This window comes from Botrytis fragariae, assembly GCF_013461495.1.
Source record: "Botrytis fragariae strain BVB16 chromosome Unknown tig00000797, whole genome shotgun sequence".
Taxonomy (NCBI): Eukaryota; Fungi; Ascomycota; class Leotiomycetes; order Helotiales; family Sclerotiniaceae; genus Botrytis; species Botrytis fragariae.
The window spans coordinates 392,254-411,624 of NW_023501013.1; the positions used below are offsets into that span (position 1 = coordinate 392,254).

Consider the following 19,371-nt stretch of genomic DNA (forward strand, 5'->3'; position numbering starts at 1 on the left):
TGATGGGCATGCTCGAGGGATGTTGCAACTTATCAGGCAAGCTATTCATGTTGATCTTTACCTCGAACTGCTTACCTGCGTGATATCACTGTATTGTTTACTGTTACGATACTTTCATTGTATGCTTAAGATACCAGCGAAAGGAAGAGGAGGAGCCACAGCCAAGTCATGGAACCAGCAATCTCATCCTGCCGGCAACTCTGACCTACATTAGCGACGTCGCACAAAGTCCAAGAAATCCAGACATCCTAGTTTTTCTTCTGCCTTCCAAAGAGCGGTCCGTATCCTATGCATGTTCTGCTTCCTTCTCATCGTTCTCATTTTGATAGCATCCTCTTTCTATTCTGCTGCCTGCGATATAATTCATACTTTTCAAGGTTGTGTGTCCAAATATACATTATCACTTCGTTAGGTGAATAAACGATTCGTTCCTTTCTGCATAAAGTTGATGCAAGCAAGGTAAACTAGATTCCAAAAATGACAGGTCAGAGATCCCATTAGATCCAAGTGGATAGAGCCTCAGAAACTTCCAGGTACACGCTTAGTCCACAAGCCACAGGCAGTTAATGATTCACATCTAGGGATTGCTTAAGGCGGCCTTCTTGACCGATGATCGTGATTCAGACCATATTTCGAAATTAAACAAGAATGCATTCGAGGCTTGAAGATTGCTTACTATCCTTGTTATCCCGAATAATGGAGATGAAAATAGTCTCACATGACGAGCCCATTGCTTGAACGCTGTGAAAATCCTTCGGGCTGATACATATTCCAATCAGTCACACCTTGTTTGTTCCTTCCCCAGACAAATTATAATTCTTCAGCACTTACCGATAGTTGTGATGGATGATCCCTATCACAATAAAGTGAGATCTTCAAATGATTGTCATCTGCGCGCCCAATATCAAAAACACGAAGCGGTATTCATATTCATGTTCCCCGTCTGGAGAAGTATTCTCACTATCGGGATTCAAGTTGGATTCAGATTCTGAATTTCATAATTGTCAGAGGCCATCGATCTTGGCTAGAAAAAACGGAGGCACTTCCGTTACCTTTTTGATCCTTCTTCCGACTGAACAAATGGGTACGGCAACCTGCATATTCTGTGCACCAGATACCTTCTCCAATTCAGTAGTACAGCAGTACGAATCCGCGACCCAGTTCCGTAGCCCTGGAAATCTTTCGCACCTGCTTCGATGTTATTGTTGCATAACGGCCTACCCTTTCCGTTCCATTTTCCCACTTTTATTCGCAACTTCAATTCCTTTTGGCATAAGTTTATGTTGGACGGAAGAGTGTTGTGGAACCACGCTACCCGTTCGCCCTTGATAATTCCTCAAAAGCTTTCCTTTCTTTGCATGACGATACGAGTCCAAGTGGTACACATGTATAAATTGATGCCGATGGAATGGTAAATGGATACATGAGGCGTTTTCCAGTGACCATTATTTTGGTGTTAAGGGATCTTCTCTATGGACATCCGGTCGTAATTTTCCTCTTACCGTGGGTGGGTACCGGTGTCTCATTATTGTTTCCGTGTCGCATGTTGTCGAAATATAACGAACGGTGTATCATTATATGCGGAGCTTACCGTGGCTTGCCTGGAATTCACAAAAGCCTATCATCCCATCTATTTTCCAGGTCATGGATATAATGTTCGGTCAGCAGCACATATTTGGTCGGAGATGAAATCTTAAAGGCATCTCAGGAAGAGTATATTTCCTTACTATTGAATTCTTCTCGTAGGCACTGATTCAATATCCCATGCGTTTCATTGAAATGCCAAGTTGTGAGCCCCTGGATCATTCGCGTACGCGCGAGTTGCGAGTGTAGGGATGGACACAACCTTACGTTTGGAGGGCAAGGGAGAATTGATTTATCAGGATCAGTTGGAAGAATGGAAAATTTGGAGAAATTTGAACGGTCGTACCCAGGAAAAGATAGAGTTTGTTGGTGAGCTGTGTTGTCATTGTCTACGTTTTGTCGACGAATGATTGTATCAATGCTTAAATCATGTTGCTGGCAATGATCAATTATCATGAACAAAACACATATTAAATGTCACCATATATTTTGATCTCTACAGCCACCTGACCTTCTCTTATCTACACTCTTTCCGACTATCTCATGAGCATCAATATCGTAATCCAAGGAAGCACTGAACAATAACCTAACACCCTCTCTTAATGTACTATACTCAAGCTCTCATCTATAGAGCCATACTTCCTCGTAAATCTTTCTGTAAACTCGTAATGACTGAAATATTTACTCTTAGTAGTAACGTACACATGAGTTATATCAGCACCCGAACTCTAGAGTTAGGATAGGGATACATGTGATGCTCAGTCTCAACATCACCGTACTATAAATACTTCAAATCCCTCGCTGGAATATACATATGAATGGCGATTGAAATACCATGCATGACAATAGATCTTCCTACCTAATATTTTTCTTCTTCGCTGCAGTAATGTATTGTATCATTTACACTCGTACCTGCTGACACTCAAATACGTCTTCCCAGGAATGGCAAGACGAGATATGTTAATATCAGAACGATAGCTACTAATGTTACAGCATCCTCTCCGAAACAAATCTAAAATTCATTTACGATAGAAAGAGAGAATGATTGTCGTCTTGTAGCATTGAGGAGATGATTTCGACGCTATATAGGTGATTGATCTCTGAATTATCGAATTATACACCCTATGTTCTCTTCTGATTTCGACATGGGCATGCATAAAACGGATTACTTTAGTTATTGTTGAGCCTTGTGTGATTTAAAATGTGTAGATTGTGTTGAATAGGAGTAATTAATACTCTCGATATTAGGAAGTGATTGATCTGATGGTTATTCAATGTCTGCAAAAGATGTATACAATGAATGTCCAAAGTCCGCAATTGACCCAGTAGATGAAAGCTCGATATCAGAACCCAGAGTTCCTCTTATCTTACCTATAGTGATGTTCTAGACATAATCTACCCCTCTCGATTTCCTCTCCTTCCTCTCTAATACCCCTCTCTCCTACTCCAACCACTCCCCTCGACTAAATTCGGCTTCCGATATCCACTCCAAATAGTTGCATTAGGAACCAATTCAAATCCACCAATATTCGCTCCTTCACTATCCAAAGACCAAAGCGTTAATGCTACCGTGTTTATGCCCTGGTGATTAAGGATTCCTTCAGGAATCGGGAAGCACGTTTGCGGGCCTAGGTTATTTACTATAGGTGGGGGTTAGAATGATGACATGAAAGGCGGGGGAAAAGAGATGTGGAAGCGAAAAGTGGGAGGAGAAGACAAATATGAAAGGAAACAGGGGGATATCAGGAAGATGCATACCATATTTTCCAAATTGCCACCCGTTAACAAAAAGCTGAGCTCTAGAATTACCAGCCGTTCCTGTCCGGTTAAAAACGAATCCAAGCGGTACATCCCACCCTTCTGGTATACTCAATTCGAACCTCGTAGTAAAGAACCCCACTCCAGCGCTGTCAATTCCGTCGCTGACTGGATTCCTTACTTCCCACGCTTCACTTGGCGGATTTGGTAGATGGTATCCTTGTCTCTCTGCGAACATCGCTCCTTCATTTCGAGGACCTCGTGTTTTATCAATGAACTGTTCTCCACCTAGATTTCCAGTCATTTTCCAGGTAACGTCGGTTTGAGGATGTGAAGAGAGAGAGTAATCGAGGAATCCACGTGGAAATTTTATAGCGTCAGTTCCCGGGGCTTCTTCATCTTGGCCCATGTGATCTATTAATACTGTGAAGACATGGGAACTTCCAGACTTCAGGGAAGGAAGTGAGAATGTTTGAGCATATGTCTGGTTTCCACCACTGCCAACCCAAGAGCCTAGAAATGTAGAATTAAGCCAGATGGAATGAGCAAATCCGGCGCCACCCGTTGTGTTAATAAAAAACGTAGTTTCATTGCCGGTGGAGAGAAAATGACCACGATAGATGAGGGAACCGGTGTGATAACCGTAGTCACTGGCGTACATTGAGGTAGGGGTTGTGAGATTCAGGGTGTTGTTTGTGGTTACGTGGTCTAATGGTGTCCAGAGAGAATCATTGTAGTGAGGTTGAAGTTCGGGGAGGGAATCGATGTAGTGCCATTGTTGGGTTGTGAAATTGGGAAGATCAATCGATGGAGGAGAATATGATATGTGAGCTTGGAGATTTCCGTTCTTTGACTTTTCGCTATGGAGTAGCTTGCCATTGAGAAGAAGTGAAGTTACTTCAGTAGGTGTGGAGATAACTTCAAAGTTAGTCGTGGCGTTGATGTCCCCCGTAAGTTTAAGTTGTTTGCCTTCAATACTAGCTGTTCGTAAGAGGTAGCCACCATTGACGATGATCGATGATTTTGATGGAGATGTATGATTACCGATTGGTGCCGGTGCTTCCAGCTCCAAAGACCAATAATTATATGCTTCATTTCGCCATAATAAATAAACCCTTAACTTTCCGATTTGGACAACTTGTCTCTCTTGATTTACAGTCCATTGAAGTACCCAAGCCCCACCAAGTTTTCGAATATCAACCCCATGTCCTTCTAGAACGTCAGGAACACCAAGAGAGACTGGGAAGGCAGCTTCACTATTATCTCTATTTCCACCATAGAGAATCAGAACTCTTCTATCATTGTGATTCTTGGACCATGAGAAAACCTCGGCTGACGAATAGATCATGTTGATTCCCCCTATATCGTAATCTGTGACGTGTATCTTAGAATCTCGACCATTCATTACCAATGAACTACCAAGCTGAGGTATTGTAATGTTGCCATGAGATGTAGTAACTGTAAATTTATACAATGTCCTTGCGAGAGACGTGAAATCTGCATGCCGGACCACGTAAAAGTTGGATCTAGTGCCGTTTTGCCCCTTATTAATAGCGCCAAACAATGGAGTTACAGCAATTTCAGCCGGAACACCAAAAGTACCATTTTCACCATGTCCAGCCGTAGCTGTCAAGTAAGCAGCAGACGCTTTCAGAAAGTTTGCTTCCAGTTTCATTTCACTGTACTTTTCGCGCCAGACCTGACGATCTTCGGTTATTGATGCTCCATAATCATAGGAGGTGTATCCCCCATGATACCCAAGATTTCCCCAGTTGGTACCACCGTATATCTTTCAAAATTTGGTTAATCAAAGCGGAGAGCTCAATAGGAAGCTACGGATCTTACCATGTAGACATTGAATATTGCAACTCCAAAGCTGTAAGTATTCTTAAATTGCACCTTGATCGCATCATTGTTGGTGAGAATTGCGCATCGATCTTCTCCAACGCCGCCCCTAAGTTATACATTAGCGATCAATACGTTGAGTATTTTTGCAGAACCTACCATCCATCTCCGCCTCCACCCTGGAATTCACCAATTGTAAAGGGTGTCGATGGACTATAATTCGCATGACTGATGTCCCAAGTCTTCGGAAATCTATAAGTTGGCCAAATGTATGGATCACCACAATCATAACGCATAGGATAAGCATCAATCCCATAAAGATCTACCTCTGCGAGCCCACTCCTTGGTGCAAAATTCCCAATATTCAAATTATCATTCACAACAAACGGAACCACAATACCCGCATCCAGGAGCTGTTGCTCCACAAATGCCATGTAATCTTTATTCATTTGACTTGGAAAGTTAGTAACACCAGGCCATGACGCGTATTCATTCTCAGGTTGGACCATGATAACCGGGCCGCCATTTGTGATTTGTGCTTTAGCTATAATTTTGCCAATCGTAGAAGCATATTTTTGAGTGGAATCAAGATAATCTTGATCAGTTGATCTTATGACTCCTTTTATTCTCAGTACCCAGCCTGGTATCCCCCCAGCTGCCGTTTCTGCATTGATGTATGGACCAGGACGAGCAATCAAGTAGATTCCGGCTTGCGTGGCAGCATCGAAAAACTCATCAAGGCTGAATATCCCATCTGTTATCACTTGCCCAGGGTTGCCTTCAAGTAATCCCCAGTATGTATAGAAAGATACACCAGTGAAGCCCATGGCTTTGATTTTTTGAAAAACATCGAGCCATAATCCTGGAGATGGAATACGGAATGGATGGACTTCACCGGAATAGATCATAATACGTTCACCACGAATGATAATTGAGTGTTCATCCCAAGACACCTATGAGCATATTACGGATTAAAATTCTTACTTTGGAATTTGCAGTGCAGACTACTGACCAAATCTTGTAGAACTTCTCTTTTGTGCACCTTGATACGTGCATTTTGAATGCTTCCGACTTTTAGAGCAAATATACCTTGTATCCACCACACAGAAATAAGAAATAAATTGAAGTATATCAACATAATGAAGTATTGGTGGTGTGTACTTCAAATGACCACGTAACAAATATACAAGCAATGAAACGTTCCCACAAAGTAGTACCGTTGTATCCTTATACTTATCTTTTTGAATTCGCGTTGCGTGTTCATTGAAGACGTAATTCCGCAGAATTCTCCAATACATGATGGGTGAATTTGTCCAACTGTTGAGGCAGAGTGTAGAGTGGGACGGATGTATAGCCTGAATGCATACTCCGCACCGGCAATGGCATTCACGTATGATCTGCAGACTTTATGCAGCATAACTATCAAGATATCTTTGAGCTTCAGTAATAAAGACAAGGATATATTCAGTGATTCCTAGAGGTTTGGATACGATGATAGTTGTAGACATTTCCGAAGTATGGTGCTACAAAATCTAATCATGAGGTTGCGGAAGAGGAGTACAACCACACATTGTTTACCCGAATATATGCCGGGGAAAACAGACATATATTTACATGCACCAATAGAGTGATTTCTGGTGAGGCTTAGCCTACCTAGGTCCACTCTCTACTCCACCACAAAGGAAACATTGACACCAAAAATTGAGTCAATAGAGCACAAATCACAATAGCAATATATTTCATTTTATTATTCGGAGTCATAACAAAACAAATAATCTGGTGTTGTGGTTTAGTGGTATAATTCTTGCTTAGGGATATATCAGTCTTCATCGACTGGTTCTCCATGTAAGAGGTCCCCGGTTCAATCCCGGGCAACGCCCATTTGTGATGTTTGTTTTGCCTTTTCTTTTGTCATCTTTGTTTTTCCATAGAGGGGGAGAGACATAGTAGTTCGTAGATAGACAGTGGATATACGAAGAAGAGACACTCAACAACTGACTGTTAACACAGGACCAATAGAAGCTTGTTTTGAACGGATATATTCCAGAAATTAGACAAGTTTACTCAAGAAATCGCAACTATCTATATTTACCCGATTTTGACACATGTCAAGGACTTTTTTGCTTTTTGATATGGCAGCAGTAATTTTAAAGGCAAGACAGACCAGACCTCCCGTTAAGTGACATGAACCTCCATTAACCCCTTAAAAAATTGACAAAAGCAAAATAACCCGCCATCATTCTCTCAATTGACTCATTAAATTCCAAGGGCATCAAACACACCCGGGTAGATCTTGAAATCTCCTACCCACTTATAATTCGAAAAAGTACCCAAAGCATCAGGGGCAGCAACCTCGATTGACTCCGTTGTCACCACCGCACCAGCCAGGGTACTAATGTCAATCTCAGTGCCGCCTTTTTGAGCCTTCCACTCTAGATTAGCAGTCAAATAATTAATGATAGTATCTTCATTAAGATCTGGTAGTACACCTTCATCATGCTTCTTGATAAGAGCGTCGGTGAGATGCACATTGCTTGAAGCAATAACATCATTGGGTGCCATGCTCTGTGTACCAAGTGTAGCATGCATGCCAACGTATGCCGGATCTTTCGCCCACTCATCAGGTCTGGCAGAGCTCTTGCCGAGGAATACTCCGACACTGTAAGTACCGTTGAGAGCTGTCCACGGTAAATCAATCTTCACTAGGTAGTCGCGTGGAAGTGAGGTTGTGGTGGCTGCTTGTCGTTTCTTGAAGCTGGTCGGGGACTGGCATAAATTGCAGCAATGTTTTGTTGGAGAGTGGTGTTGTCTGGATGATTGATTATCTCAGGGTAGGAATAGCCAAGTCTTTCGACGTTGCGCACATCAGCGGAGGAGAAGAAGTTGCCACTCGTATCTCGATGGAATGGAGTCAAAGCTTCGTTGTATTAGTATGCGAATACTGCGATGAAATTATTCAGGGGACTTACGAGAGTTTTGATCTTGAGTAGAACCCGCTTGGATGGTGAATGTGCCTGCTCTCTGTTGTGTTGGTTCGACATATGTATCGGGATATACAGCTTGCCAAAGAGCGATTAATCTGTCGATATTTGCATGGTGAAACCAGAATATTGGATCAAATGCAGCGACTGGAACGATGGACCTGTGTGATAAACCTCAGTCAGTATTACTCCTGAAATCATTTTCCTCACAGCGCTATATGGAGAGAAGGAAAATTCTAAGATTGCTAAAAAGAACAAGATGTTCTGGGAATACAACTAACATGTGACCATAGTAGATGAAGCCTCCGGTCAACGTGTGAACAGTATCGTGAATCGATTCTATCGACTAATTAGTAACCATTTCCATTTGGAATTCCACCATACGCTGAACTTACCAACGTTGCCGAGGCCAGAGCTACCAGATCCCTTGTTGCTAAATCGGTTATATGGCTGCAATGAATTATTAGCATTGATAAACTAAAGGTGAACATGTTCATGGTTTCACAAAGTAGATTTCGGGCGAACTTACTTGCCAATTTGCAAAGAGAGTCATGATTTGTGTTCTGAAATTCGGTAAGTTGGCTTCGAATTGCTCTTCCGCGAGGTTGTTTTGACTTGTGGCATTGGCATTGTTTGATGTTGGCCACCGAAGTGTATTGTTCCATATGTTGAATGGAGCAGAATTCTATTTGAATCAATAAAGTACCATTTTATGAGCGAGTTCTTACTTACTTGAAGATCGCTTGGTATTAAGGGATGAAAGCTATAGGAGTACAATGGATTGGGTACTGTTGCCGTACTACCATTGGGATAAGTAACAAAAGCAGTTGGGTTGCTCAAGACATTGGGGAGGATGGGCCCATTATTGGCAGGATTGGCAGCCCAGTCCCAATATGGCATTCTGAGAGCCAAAGATGCCTGTTGATATGCTTCTGAGTTACTACCCTTGAATTGTTGCGCAATTTTGACACCCCAGGCATGTACCTGTTGCTCGTGTAATGCAAGGTAGGGTCTATGCCAAGGACCAAAAAGATTAGATCCATGAGTACAATACCCACTGGTTCCAGCTCCTACAGCCTGGACTCCGTCCCAGGGCTTTAAGGGGTACCCGTGAATACCTGAGATTCATCAGTCTGAAGGCAATTCATCACTAGAGTAGTTTTATCGTAGCGTACCTGCAATTTGGTAGAAAGACGACAATTCATTTTGATCGCTACCTTGATATGCTATCATGGCTAACAAAAACAAGTTCCATTGAGTGGAATCAGCGGCGAGTGATCGAATCTCAAGACGGGGCTGTAAACCTCCATCCTGAACACCTGTGATAGCAAGTGTACCTGCTCGAGACTTCAAATGCTCGGGTTTAGATAGCGGGGAAGCTATGACAGAGCTGAGTAATAATGATAAGGCCCCGAGCCTTCTGATGAGACTTGGTCCCATGTTGAGCTTTAAAGAATGTGTATATTGTGTCACTAGAAATTGTAGTCCCTAACAATATGCTAGAGTCTAAGGAAGTGGCCTGGTAATGAGAATGAATGCAGAGTAGAGTTGACTAGGAAGGTTATGATGAGCTTAAGATACTCTTATATGTTGTTAAAGTACGGATCAATAAGCGAATTATTGTTGAAGCAAAAACACGAAGTAATCGCCAATCATCTCCTGTTGTATACAGAAGATCCTCGCAATGCCTTTTCTGTGCCTCAATAAACGCATGGCGCCGTAGACTCAGCCTCGTATAAATGTAAGACCTATGTGTAATAGCCTCGACAAAAGACGAGGATCAACTAATGCCATCAAGGAGAGCAGGCTTGAACGCAACATCAGGCAATGAACGCATGGAATGGCGGCTCCTTGGCCAGAACCACTTCCATGCGCTGATTCTGGCATTTGCGGTATTTTTGATCAAGCCCTATATGAATGATTTTCCCAACCTGCAGCTTTACAGCACACGAGAAGCTATTCTTGTAATGAATGTCTTCCACAAACCTGGCAACCATGTGGCTTCAACGCCCTAGCTTATACGATCACGACACCGAGGTCGCACTAAACGTTCAAATCTATTGATTGGCGCGTGGTTTACATCAATGGAGTGACTGGCATAATCTTGGCACAGCTGATGTCAGGAACGCTGTCAAAATGTGGTAGACGAGCCGTCTTCTCATTGGTATCTTCGCAATTTCATCCCATCTCTAGCATCTTTTGAGCTGAATATGTACAAGAATTCGACCTTATGCATACTCGAGCTGCAATTCGAAGGATTCTCCATGATCAAGAACAAGGAATTCTGGAACCTATCCGAAATGGAACGTTTCTCAATGTAATAGAATGGCCCATTGAGTAAGAATGCCGAGGTTTAGGGAAACCAAACCACCCGTATAAACGTTTCTTGACAAATCGGATGTCATGCATGCTTCCCATCTCTTGGGTTTCTGCAGAAAAAGTAATTCAATCGGGTAAGACTACGCCCATATATTATCGGAACACAGGCCGAGAAGTCTGGGCATCAGGTATGAGAATCCTGCATTAAACCTTTCGTATAATGGAATATGATTCCCTCTTCCCCAGATGACCATTTCTCATGTCATACCGCCCCGAAATTTCGAGGCATATCATCATAATGCAACGAAAAGCAGGAGATGGTTGTCATAAACTATCTTTCCTACGCTCATTCTCGGATATTGTAAGACTAGTCAAATGTCACACCCGAAACCAGTTCCTTGGCGTTGGTCGGAGAAATTTCGAAATCTTACTCCGATGTTGAACAAGCAACCTCTTCTTCCTTTATCCAATATTGACACCTCGAATAAACGATCAATTATCTGGACTTCCAAATGTCTAGATTTCCTCTTTCTCTTCATCAGACACCCCTGGCAGAAGGTTTGATTTACATACAATTCGTCGATCAAATTGAAAATTAGAAAGTACCCTGGCGTGTTTCTTATGGTCGAGGATAAGGGGTCTTGTTGTATTTGACATATCCAGATCGAAACAGTACCGGATCTGATATTGGTTAATTGGTGTCAAAGTATGGACCTTGAAATGCTTTATGGTATTTAAAATCTTGAGCTTGAATCGGTAGTCTTGGCAAAGAAATCTAAAATCGGTCCGCAGTAAGTGACGGATTAAGGAACAGTTGGTGTGATATCCAGAATAAGAGTGAGGAACATCAAGGGGAGATCATCTGATTTGGGACTCGATTGAAGCACATCTATCAAACTATTCGTCTATTTTCTCTTCCATGTACCACACTTTACGGATACGGATACGATACGCATCTAATCAATAGATCACAGAAGCATCCTGTTGTGTACTTATCTAGGATCCAGGTATGCATGAAGCATCAAACAAGCGTGTCTCAATGGTGTGCACCACCACCAACGACACAACACACCACCTATGCATAATGACCTCGTTCGCAGTATATGCAAAGCAGTCATGCTAAGTTATGGGTATTGGATTGGAGGCTGTTGTGATTATGGCCACATTGACCGTCCTGAATAAGATACAGTTGTTTTCCTTTTATCAAACACTATTTTCAGGTAACGAGATAACAGGTACCAAGGAAAAAGCGATGCAAGTCAGCATCGAAATCTACATTTCTAATGACTTTGTTGTCACATCACTCACAAGGTCAAGCATGGGATATAACAATCTTTAGTTGAAGTTGTTGAGGCTGTTGATCTTTGAAAACAGACATTGCGATGATTCATAATGCCAGTGATTATCATCTTCTCAGCGGTATACTCTCAAATGACAAGATGATAAGTACGTCTCCATCATGGCTGAAGGATTTGCATAAAGAATCTAAAAAAAAACAATGGATACATTTGTCAAACATTACATACAGAGTACTGCCTGAAACTCTTGAAAAATACGGTATCTAGAACGAAAAATTGTTGCCATAATTAAACCAGAATAATTTTTTCTGGTTTAAAAGCACCTGGTGGTTTTGGGTGATAGTTCACGGGGTTCCCACTAGCATTTCCCCTTTGATTAGATTCAAACCTCATTCCACCATGCCTAGTTTTCCCGTAACGCGGCTCATTCCAATGTGTATGGCCCCAAATCCAAACGTCTCTCCAGTCCAAAAGAGGCATTGTAGTTTGAATCGAACTATGATCATAGCCATGTCCCTTGCAGCCATCAATTACATCACTGCCATGGCCATCTCCACTACTGAAGTCACGAAGCTTCTTTGCGGTCTGTTCAGGAGGCGAAGTTCCGCTCTTAGAAGGTGGCATGTGCGTTATAATAAGTATGCGCGTTTCAACTTCATAGGGATCTTCTCTAATTTTCTTCGTTTCCTTCCTGATCCATTCGCAAGATGCGTGATGCCTCGCAGTTCTTTGCTGGTTATTTTGATCCCTCGGCTCACGACCTCCAGATCTCCGCCTTTCAGTCCACAACGTACAGCCCAGTATCACAACCTTGCCTCCATTCTCCTCAATGACAAAGCGATCGTTTTCCATGAACACCAGTTTTCCTAATGTATCCGGATGTCTTGCAAAGCCTCTAAGCATTTCTATTGTCCCTTCCACCGTATTACTATTGGATGGCCAGAAGTCTCTATTTCCAGCGACGAGAAAAACTCGTTTGAGTTCTGCTTTGGCGCACATTCTAACTAGAAATTCCCGATATTGAGTCTCACTTTGTTTACCAGTATTCCCTATGTCGCCGGCGAGGATCAAGTACGGAGCACGCGGCTTGAAGTCAAAATTCAAATAGCTCGTCTGCTCCAGATGTAAATCAGAAACGTAGTGAAACGGAACATTTTGCTTGACTGTGGGAGGAAGAACGATGAGATCATTTGGCGGACCAAAAGCCTTCCGTACTTCAGCAGCCGCGGCTGCATCGCTGGAAGGAGTGATAAGACCATGTATCAAACCCCCTATCTTATCTGTCAACCCTCCAAATAGTCCCCCACCCGGTGTAGCCGGGGCCGCTGGAGTAGATACTGTTGGCCTGGATGTTTGAGGAGGTCTAGGGGCGGTTGCGAATGGATTGATGGCGACCGGTGCAGTTGTAGTTTTAGTATCTACTTGACTCGATGAACCCGTGATCAACCCAGTTCTCAGATTTTTGATATAATCTGCAACTACTTGCTCATCCTGAATTGGAAAATTTCCTGTTGCAGTATTCCCAGATGTGGATCCGACTGGTGGGGGTTTTGATGCTGGATTGGGTGAGGCTCGGAGTGCCGCCAATATACTTTCGAAAGTTATAGCCCCAGTGGTTTTGATTCCTATGCCCGAAGTCAATTTTGAGATATTGGGCAGAGGCGCTGCCGGAACTGAGGTAGTTCCAGACAGTGGAGCTGGTGAGCTTGTATTAGATGGAGACGGTTTCACTCCTTGGCCGAACAGCTGGGCGTATTTCATTGATTGGCGGGCCCTTTGAATTATAGCCTCTCGTCCTTCCTTTGTAGTCCTTTCGATCCTGGCTCTATCAAATTCTTCTTGAGAGGGTTTTACATAAGGTAAAATTCTGTCGCCATAGTATCTATTCTTCATGTTTTGGAAAAACCAATAAGGATGACCGGTATCTCCGGATAGACAGTCTTTATAAGCTGGATCTCTCACGAATTGTCTGTAGAAATCATCATAAAATACAGGCAGATTTAATACTTCGAATGATTTCAGAAGCTCATCAGCACTGATACTGACATCGCCTTGCCTTTCACGGGCAAGTGCCATTGCCCAATCAGTGTTTCCCGCCTCCCATGGTATCCAAAAGTCTATATTGGGCGGTATCAAGGAGTGAGGTAATCCACTGGAGTCTGGTCTTGTCGAAACCGAAGAAGTTATACCTGAAGTCACAGGCGGCGCGGATATTATCCCTATTGCTCCTCCTGTGCCTGACCTTGGTGGCGCAGATGTGATTCCTATTCCTCCTCCTGCTCCTCTGCCTGGTCCTGGGGTCCTGGTGGTGCAGGTGGTATGCCTCTTCCAGCACCTGGACCTGGGGTTCCTGAGGGCTCTGGTCGACCAGTTGCTGTCCCTCTTCCTCCTCCTCCTCCACCTGGACCTGGAGGACCTGGAGGACCGGATGGACCTCCCGACGGACCTCCTAGTGGCGGGTGCTGAGGCGGCTTCCTCTTATCCGTCCACAACGAAAGGGGTGTCGGTCTCAGTCTCGAAAGAGGCTCCAATTGCCTCCTCCCAATCTCTCCATCACCAGTAAAAGCTTTTCCCTTTCCCCTATATTTTTGTGCACTTTGACGATTACGGTTATAATCTAGCACGAATCCCTCATTCGATTCATATCTTTTAACTCTTTTGGGTCTACCTTGATTGACTATCTCTTGTCCTGCTTCTGGCAATTCATCTATCCTGACAGCGGCAGTAAGTTCCCAAGGTCGCGTTTTGCGCTTGTCAGGATTGACTCTTTTGGGAAACATGGTGATGATATTGATGATGATGGTGAAGATGAAAAGTAGTATTGCACTAGTTCCGACGGCAGCGGCGAGAGTTCGGATTCCTCGTAGAATGTCGAGTTCAACTGGCATTTATATGATATTAATGAGTTGAGTCGACATACTTTGGTGATGGATTTCAAACAAGGAACATTTTATTATTTGGAGCTCTTTATGAATTATTTTCTTTTTGAGTTTGACGAGTTTTGCCGGAACAGGTATAGGTGTTCTTTATTGAATGTAAGTCAAAATTTTGTGATGGATTGGGATGGGATGATTGCTATATTCTTTGTCAGAGTAGACAAGCAATTGACACGAAGGAAAATATCGAGCGTCTCTTTCATATGCCAAGAAAAAGCTGCGTCTGCTGGTATACTAGGAGTCAATTGACTTGAAGATGCATATCTCAATGTAATGACATTGGGGATTGCCAGTCAGCAATTGTCATTCGTAATCTTCACGCCAAGTGCATTTCCTCAACAACTCTTTATCTGCAACTAACAGTGTTCACCAATCCGTCATGAGTTTCGCGAATTATATGCACTTTGTCTCCCCTTTCTATCAAACAGTCTAAGCAAGAAGGACGATAGTCCTAGTTTCTTTCTGCCCAGGACAAATACTCATAGATAATAATCACCCGAATATTCAGTGCCAAAGCCCAAGATATATTTGAGCAATATAATAATCTTAGCATCCCCGATGAAAACTCCTAATTGACAATGAGATATTACACTCCCACATCAATAATGAAAACCAAAAACTCCATAATCACAACAAGGAAACAACAAGGAAACACAACTTAATTTTCCCTAATTTCCCAACTCTCGAGAGCGTTTCTCACAAACTATCGATTCCCAATCTCCTATTGCTCTAACAACACAAATAATCACCAAACTATACCTAATCATCTCGCTAGCACGCCCACCAACTCCCTCTTCACCCGTAGCGAAAATCTCTTTCTTTTCCAAGATTTCCTTACTCTAACTATAAAAGAAATGAAATTTCTAAGAGGAGTAAGGGAAAGTGCAACAAAAAGAAACAAATTATCCAGAACAAGAAGGTATGTAGGTGTCTCGGTGGCAGGTATGAGATAGAGAATTTCTGTATTCGTTTTAGAATAGAGGATCGAGGTCGAGGAAATACTTCGTGGATATTGTGAAGTTTTGCCGTGGACAGGCAAATGCTGGGAAATTGATAGTGGATTGTTGCTGTTGTGATATTATATTAATATCATTGACAGGTGGTTACAGAGAAAGGAGATTTCCATAACAAAAATAGTATGTATCTCCAAGTCCAGCGAACGACAACAAGAAATCGCTTTTCTCGCACTCCGAGAACCTTACCGTTGACTAAGTTTGCAAAGGCATTTCTCTCCCCATAATTGAAAACGTTATAGCAGGAATATTATTACGCTCGTCTTACAATGAAACTCTCAAATGTGGGGTTTTATGTACTTCTCTATCCAAGCCCATTCATTGAACTTATCCCTATACTGCCATTTCTCATTCTATAAAATTCGTGAATGCTATTCATAGACATCTACCAATATATAGTTGAGACTCCTTTCCCTCCTCGTTGATACTAATCAGTGAATACATTCACATAATAGGTAATAACAGCATAGCATAGCATAGGTAACCACTGGATCCATAATACCAATTTAAACAACCTCTTATACAATCAAGTTTCTAGCATGATTTCAGAAGTTAATATTTCCATCTCAATCTAAACCTCTATTCCCATCCGTAACAATACTACCCCACGAATCCAAGTCCCCACAACAAAGCCAAATATTAAGAGCCATATCTCGCCAATTTTTCAACTTCAGATCAGATCAGATCGGACAATATCTCAAAGTCCGAGTAGACGAAACGGCCGCGTCAGCGTCTAATTTACAATATCAACTCACAATTAACATCGGTACCGACTGAATATTATTATTACTATACGCAAGAAAAATAAGATAGGAGGATAAACTTTGACATTTGTTTCCGCCGCAACTTCGGGGAGGTAGGAAGATCCAGACCTTGAAGCTGCAGTGGATCATGATCGCTCGATGAACTTGCGTCAGCTTTCTCGGTACACAGCTCTTAGCGCAGAAAGGGGGGTCCGGCACTTATACATAGATAGATACATAAATTAGTATTTCCCTACTCGCGTACCTAGGCAGATTCAATAATTCGATTTCCATTGCTTGCACCCCAAAACTAGCTTCGTGAAACATCCTGGCCAGGAAAACCAAGCAGTAAACCAAAATGCGATTCTCTACTCTCAGTGTAGCGACAATCAGTGTGGCTCTCGCAAGCGCTCAAACACCAGCTGATAGCTGGCCAATCACATCTCGTAACATTGGGTGCGCTTTCGGAAATGTAACTGTCACGCCTGGAAAATGGATAAGTCCTTCTGGTACGCTCCCTGCACCCACTCCGTCCCGTCCATCCCATCCCTAAACAAAACAACCCCCTCACACACCCCACAGACGTAACCACCCAACCCTCCATCTACCGCACCACCTCCATCCCTAACGCCAACACAAACACAACCTACATGCTCCTAATGCTCGACCTCTCGATCCCCTCCTCCGATGTAACCACCCCTCGCAATACTCCACCCTCATCCCCGGTCTCGCCCCCAACACCACCACGCGCCTCCACTGGTGGCAAGGAAACTACACCATCGCATCTCCCTCTTCCTCTCCGCAAACCCCAAACACAATCTTCTTCAACACCTCCGACAGCATCGCAGCGTACACCGCGCCGCGCCCGCGCGACGCCACAAACCATACCTACGCATTTTATCTCTTCACACAGCCGAAGAATTATTTTCCAGGGGAGGAAGCGGCGAATGGAACGTATTATGATGAGACGACGGAGGCGAGATTTAATTTTTCGCTAAAGGGGGTGGTGGAGAAGGTGGGGGAGCCAGTGGCGGCGAATTGGTTTGTGAGTAGTGCGTGATGTGGTGATGGAGTGTGGGGGATGATGGTGCCTACCTAGGTGAAAGTCTTTTGATGACAGTTATACACGGAGAGCTTTCTGGATACTGTTTGATCTCCGGATTTGTCGCACTGTTTGAAGAGAGATGTTTGTACCAAAAATCATTTTATATTTCATACTCAGGTATAGTGCTACCCCTTCAATTTCGTAATTTCGTAATCCCATAATCCCATAACGTGATATGAAACTATTAATACACTCATACACCGATAAACTTATGGACTCTTTCGTATACTATTCCATCCCTATCTTTTTCAATCGCACACAATTCTTTTCATTTATTAATTACCCTTCTAAGCATTCTCTCCACCATTCTTTGGCACACTAACGACAACGGGCACAACCACACTATTAAGATTTCGAAGTGCCTACAGATCCCACCATTAGCAACATACACTTTGCTCCTACCCACCCATCAATCAAAAGAAAAAGATAAACTCACCTTAACGAAAAAGCCCTCACTAGGCACATTCCCATTCCACGCATCCTGAACCTTTGTAATCTTTCCCTCTCCACCCTGTTCTTCCGTCCAAATACTCACCTTGCTCTCGACAGTCTGCGCCATACCCCCCTTCAGAACATATTTCGTCTTCAGATCCATCTCGATTGGATTCCCCGCACTCGTGACCTCATGTCCTAGACGTTCTATATTGGTACAAACAGCTTTTAATCCAAACCATTGAGCAGAATATTGCTTGCGTCCTTCGGCATTGGTAATTTGATCGGCGAAGACGGCGTTGTCAGACCAGAGAGATAGTTTTTCGAGGGAGGGGAGACCTGCGAAGAGCTTGCGGGAAGTCAGTTCCTTGGTTTGAGTGCAATGAGGGGGAAGGAGGGAAGGGAAAGGGACTAAAAGGAAGGGAAAGGAGAAAGCCAAGAAGCAAAAGCCATAAACAATACAAGAAAAGGAACAAAAAGAAACTCATACATCCAAAACACTTCCCACAACCACCTTCTGTTTCTGATTCAGTTCCACCCCGGGAGCCGTGTGAACATTCGTATTTTCAATTCCCAACTCACTGAATCCCTCTGTGCCAACACTTCCAGAAGTTGCATGTGCAGAGCCCGAAGTCGTACTATACAATCTACTTCCCGTTCCCAAATCGTTTGAGCCTTTACGGGCGTTATCGGCACTGGGGATTCCCGACGACATATTGAGGTTGGTATGTGTAGTGTGAGAGATTGCTCTTGCTCTCGCTGTCGATGTATTGAAAGAAGATGTGGCAAAGTACGAAATGGGTGTAGTAACTTTACTTCCAAAAGTAATCTTTCTCGCAGAAGTAGATGTAGACGTAAAAGTTATATTTCGCAGAGACCTTGAGAGTGAGGAACGCATTAAGTACTTGAGCGTGATGATGAATTGAGCAGGGACGTTGATGAAGGGATAGATAGAAACTATGAGATTGAGAAAGAAATGTAGAATGTTTATACCTGCCTTGTCTATTTTATATGTATAAATCACGTACTACTTAGTACCTAGTATTTACAGCCCCAAATTATGATGTAAGGTAAGGAACGTATTCTCCGGGGCCATTACCCATCTACCTATCTAGATGCTCGTAAATCGATACGAGTCTTGACATCATTGATGTTTAAATCTGGAAGGGGTATGGTGAGTGTATTACCCCACATGATTTCTCCAAAGCTCCCATCATTAGTGTCTGATTAGACATCAACCTCCGTGATATTAAACTACGGACCTCTTCCAGATATTACCTGGTAAATACTTGGGTATCACAATGGCTACGCAGCAGAAAGGAAAAGGGAAGATCGAAAACAGAACGTGCAAATCGAA

General features: G+C 43.0%; 5 protein-coding genes across 5 annotated transcripts; 1 reads left to right on the forward strand and 4 right to left on the reverse strand.

The window, feature by feature from the left end:
* Positions 1-3,009: 3,009 nt before the first annotated feature.
* On the reverse strand, positions 3,010-6,325 carry Bfra_010493 (putative beta- protein; the record flags this gene model as incomplete). Its single annotated transcript, XM_037340825.1, has 5 exons — positions 3,010-3,224; positions 3,343-5,131; positions 5,188-5,296; positions 5,347-6,140; positions 6,200-6,325. 5 exons carry the CDS (start codon positions 6,323-6,325, stop codon positions 3,010-3,012), a joined length of 3,033 nt encoding a protein of 1,010 aa, XP_037186468.1.
* A 1,118-nt stretch (positions 6,326-7,443) lies between these two features.
* Positions 7,444-9,608, reverse strand: Bfra_010494 (putative tyrosinase protein; the record flags this gene model as incomplete). The annotated part of the gene is made up of 8 exons (XM_037340826.1): positions 7,444-7,846; positions 7,891-8,104; positions 8,157-8,329; positions 8,450-8,507; positions 8,564-8,645; positions 8,698-8,853; positions 8,901-9,286; positions 9,344-9,608. 8 exons carry the CDS (start codon positions 9,606-9,608, stop codon positions 7,444-7,446), a joined length of 1,737 nt encoding a protein of 578 aa, XP_037186469.1.
* Positions 9,609-12,073: 2,465 nt separating this feature from the next.
* Positions 12,074-14,673, reverse strand: Bfra_010495 (putative ser thr protein phosphatase protein; the record flags this gene model as incomplete). Its single annotated transcript, XM_037340827.1, has 2 exons — positions 12,074-14,079; positions 14,121-14,673. 2 exons carry the CDS (start codon positions 14,671-14,673, stop codon positions 12,074-12,076), a joined length of 2,559 nt encoding a protein of 852 aa, XP_037186470.1.
* A 2,162-nt stretch (positions 14,674-16,835) lies between these two features.
* On the forward strand, positions 16,836-17,475 carry Bfra_010496 (uncharacterized protein; the record flags this gene model as incomplete). Its single annotated transcript, XM_037340828.1, has 2 exons — positions 16,836-16,986; positions 17,060-17,475. The coding sequence occupies 2 exons, from the start codon at positions 16,836-16,838 to the stop codon at positions 17,473-17,475; spliced, it is 567 nt and encodes a 188-aa protein (XP_037186471.1).
* A 217-nt stretch (positions 17,476-17,692) lies between these two features.
* On the reverse strand, positions 17,693-18,912 carry Bfra_010497 (uncharacterized protein; the record flags this gene model as incomplete). The annotated part of the gene is made up of 3 exons (XM_037340829.1): positions 17,693-17,944; positions 18,019-18,363; positions 18,505-18,912. 3 exons carry the CDS (start codon positions 18,910-18,912, stop codon positions 17,870-17,872), a joined length of 828 nt encoding a protein of 275 aa, XP_037186472.1. The 3' UTR covers positions 17,693-17,869.
* Between the last annotated feature and the right edge of the window lie 459 nt (positions 18,913-19,371).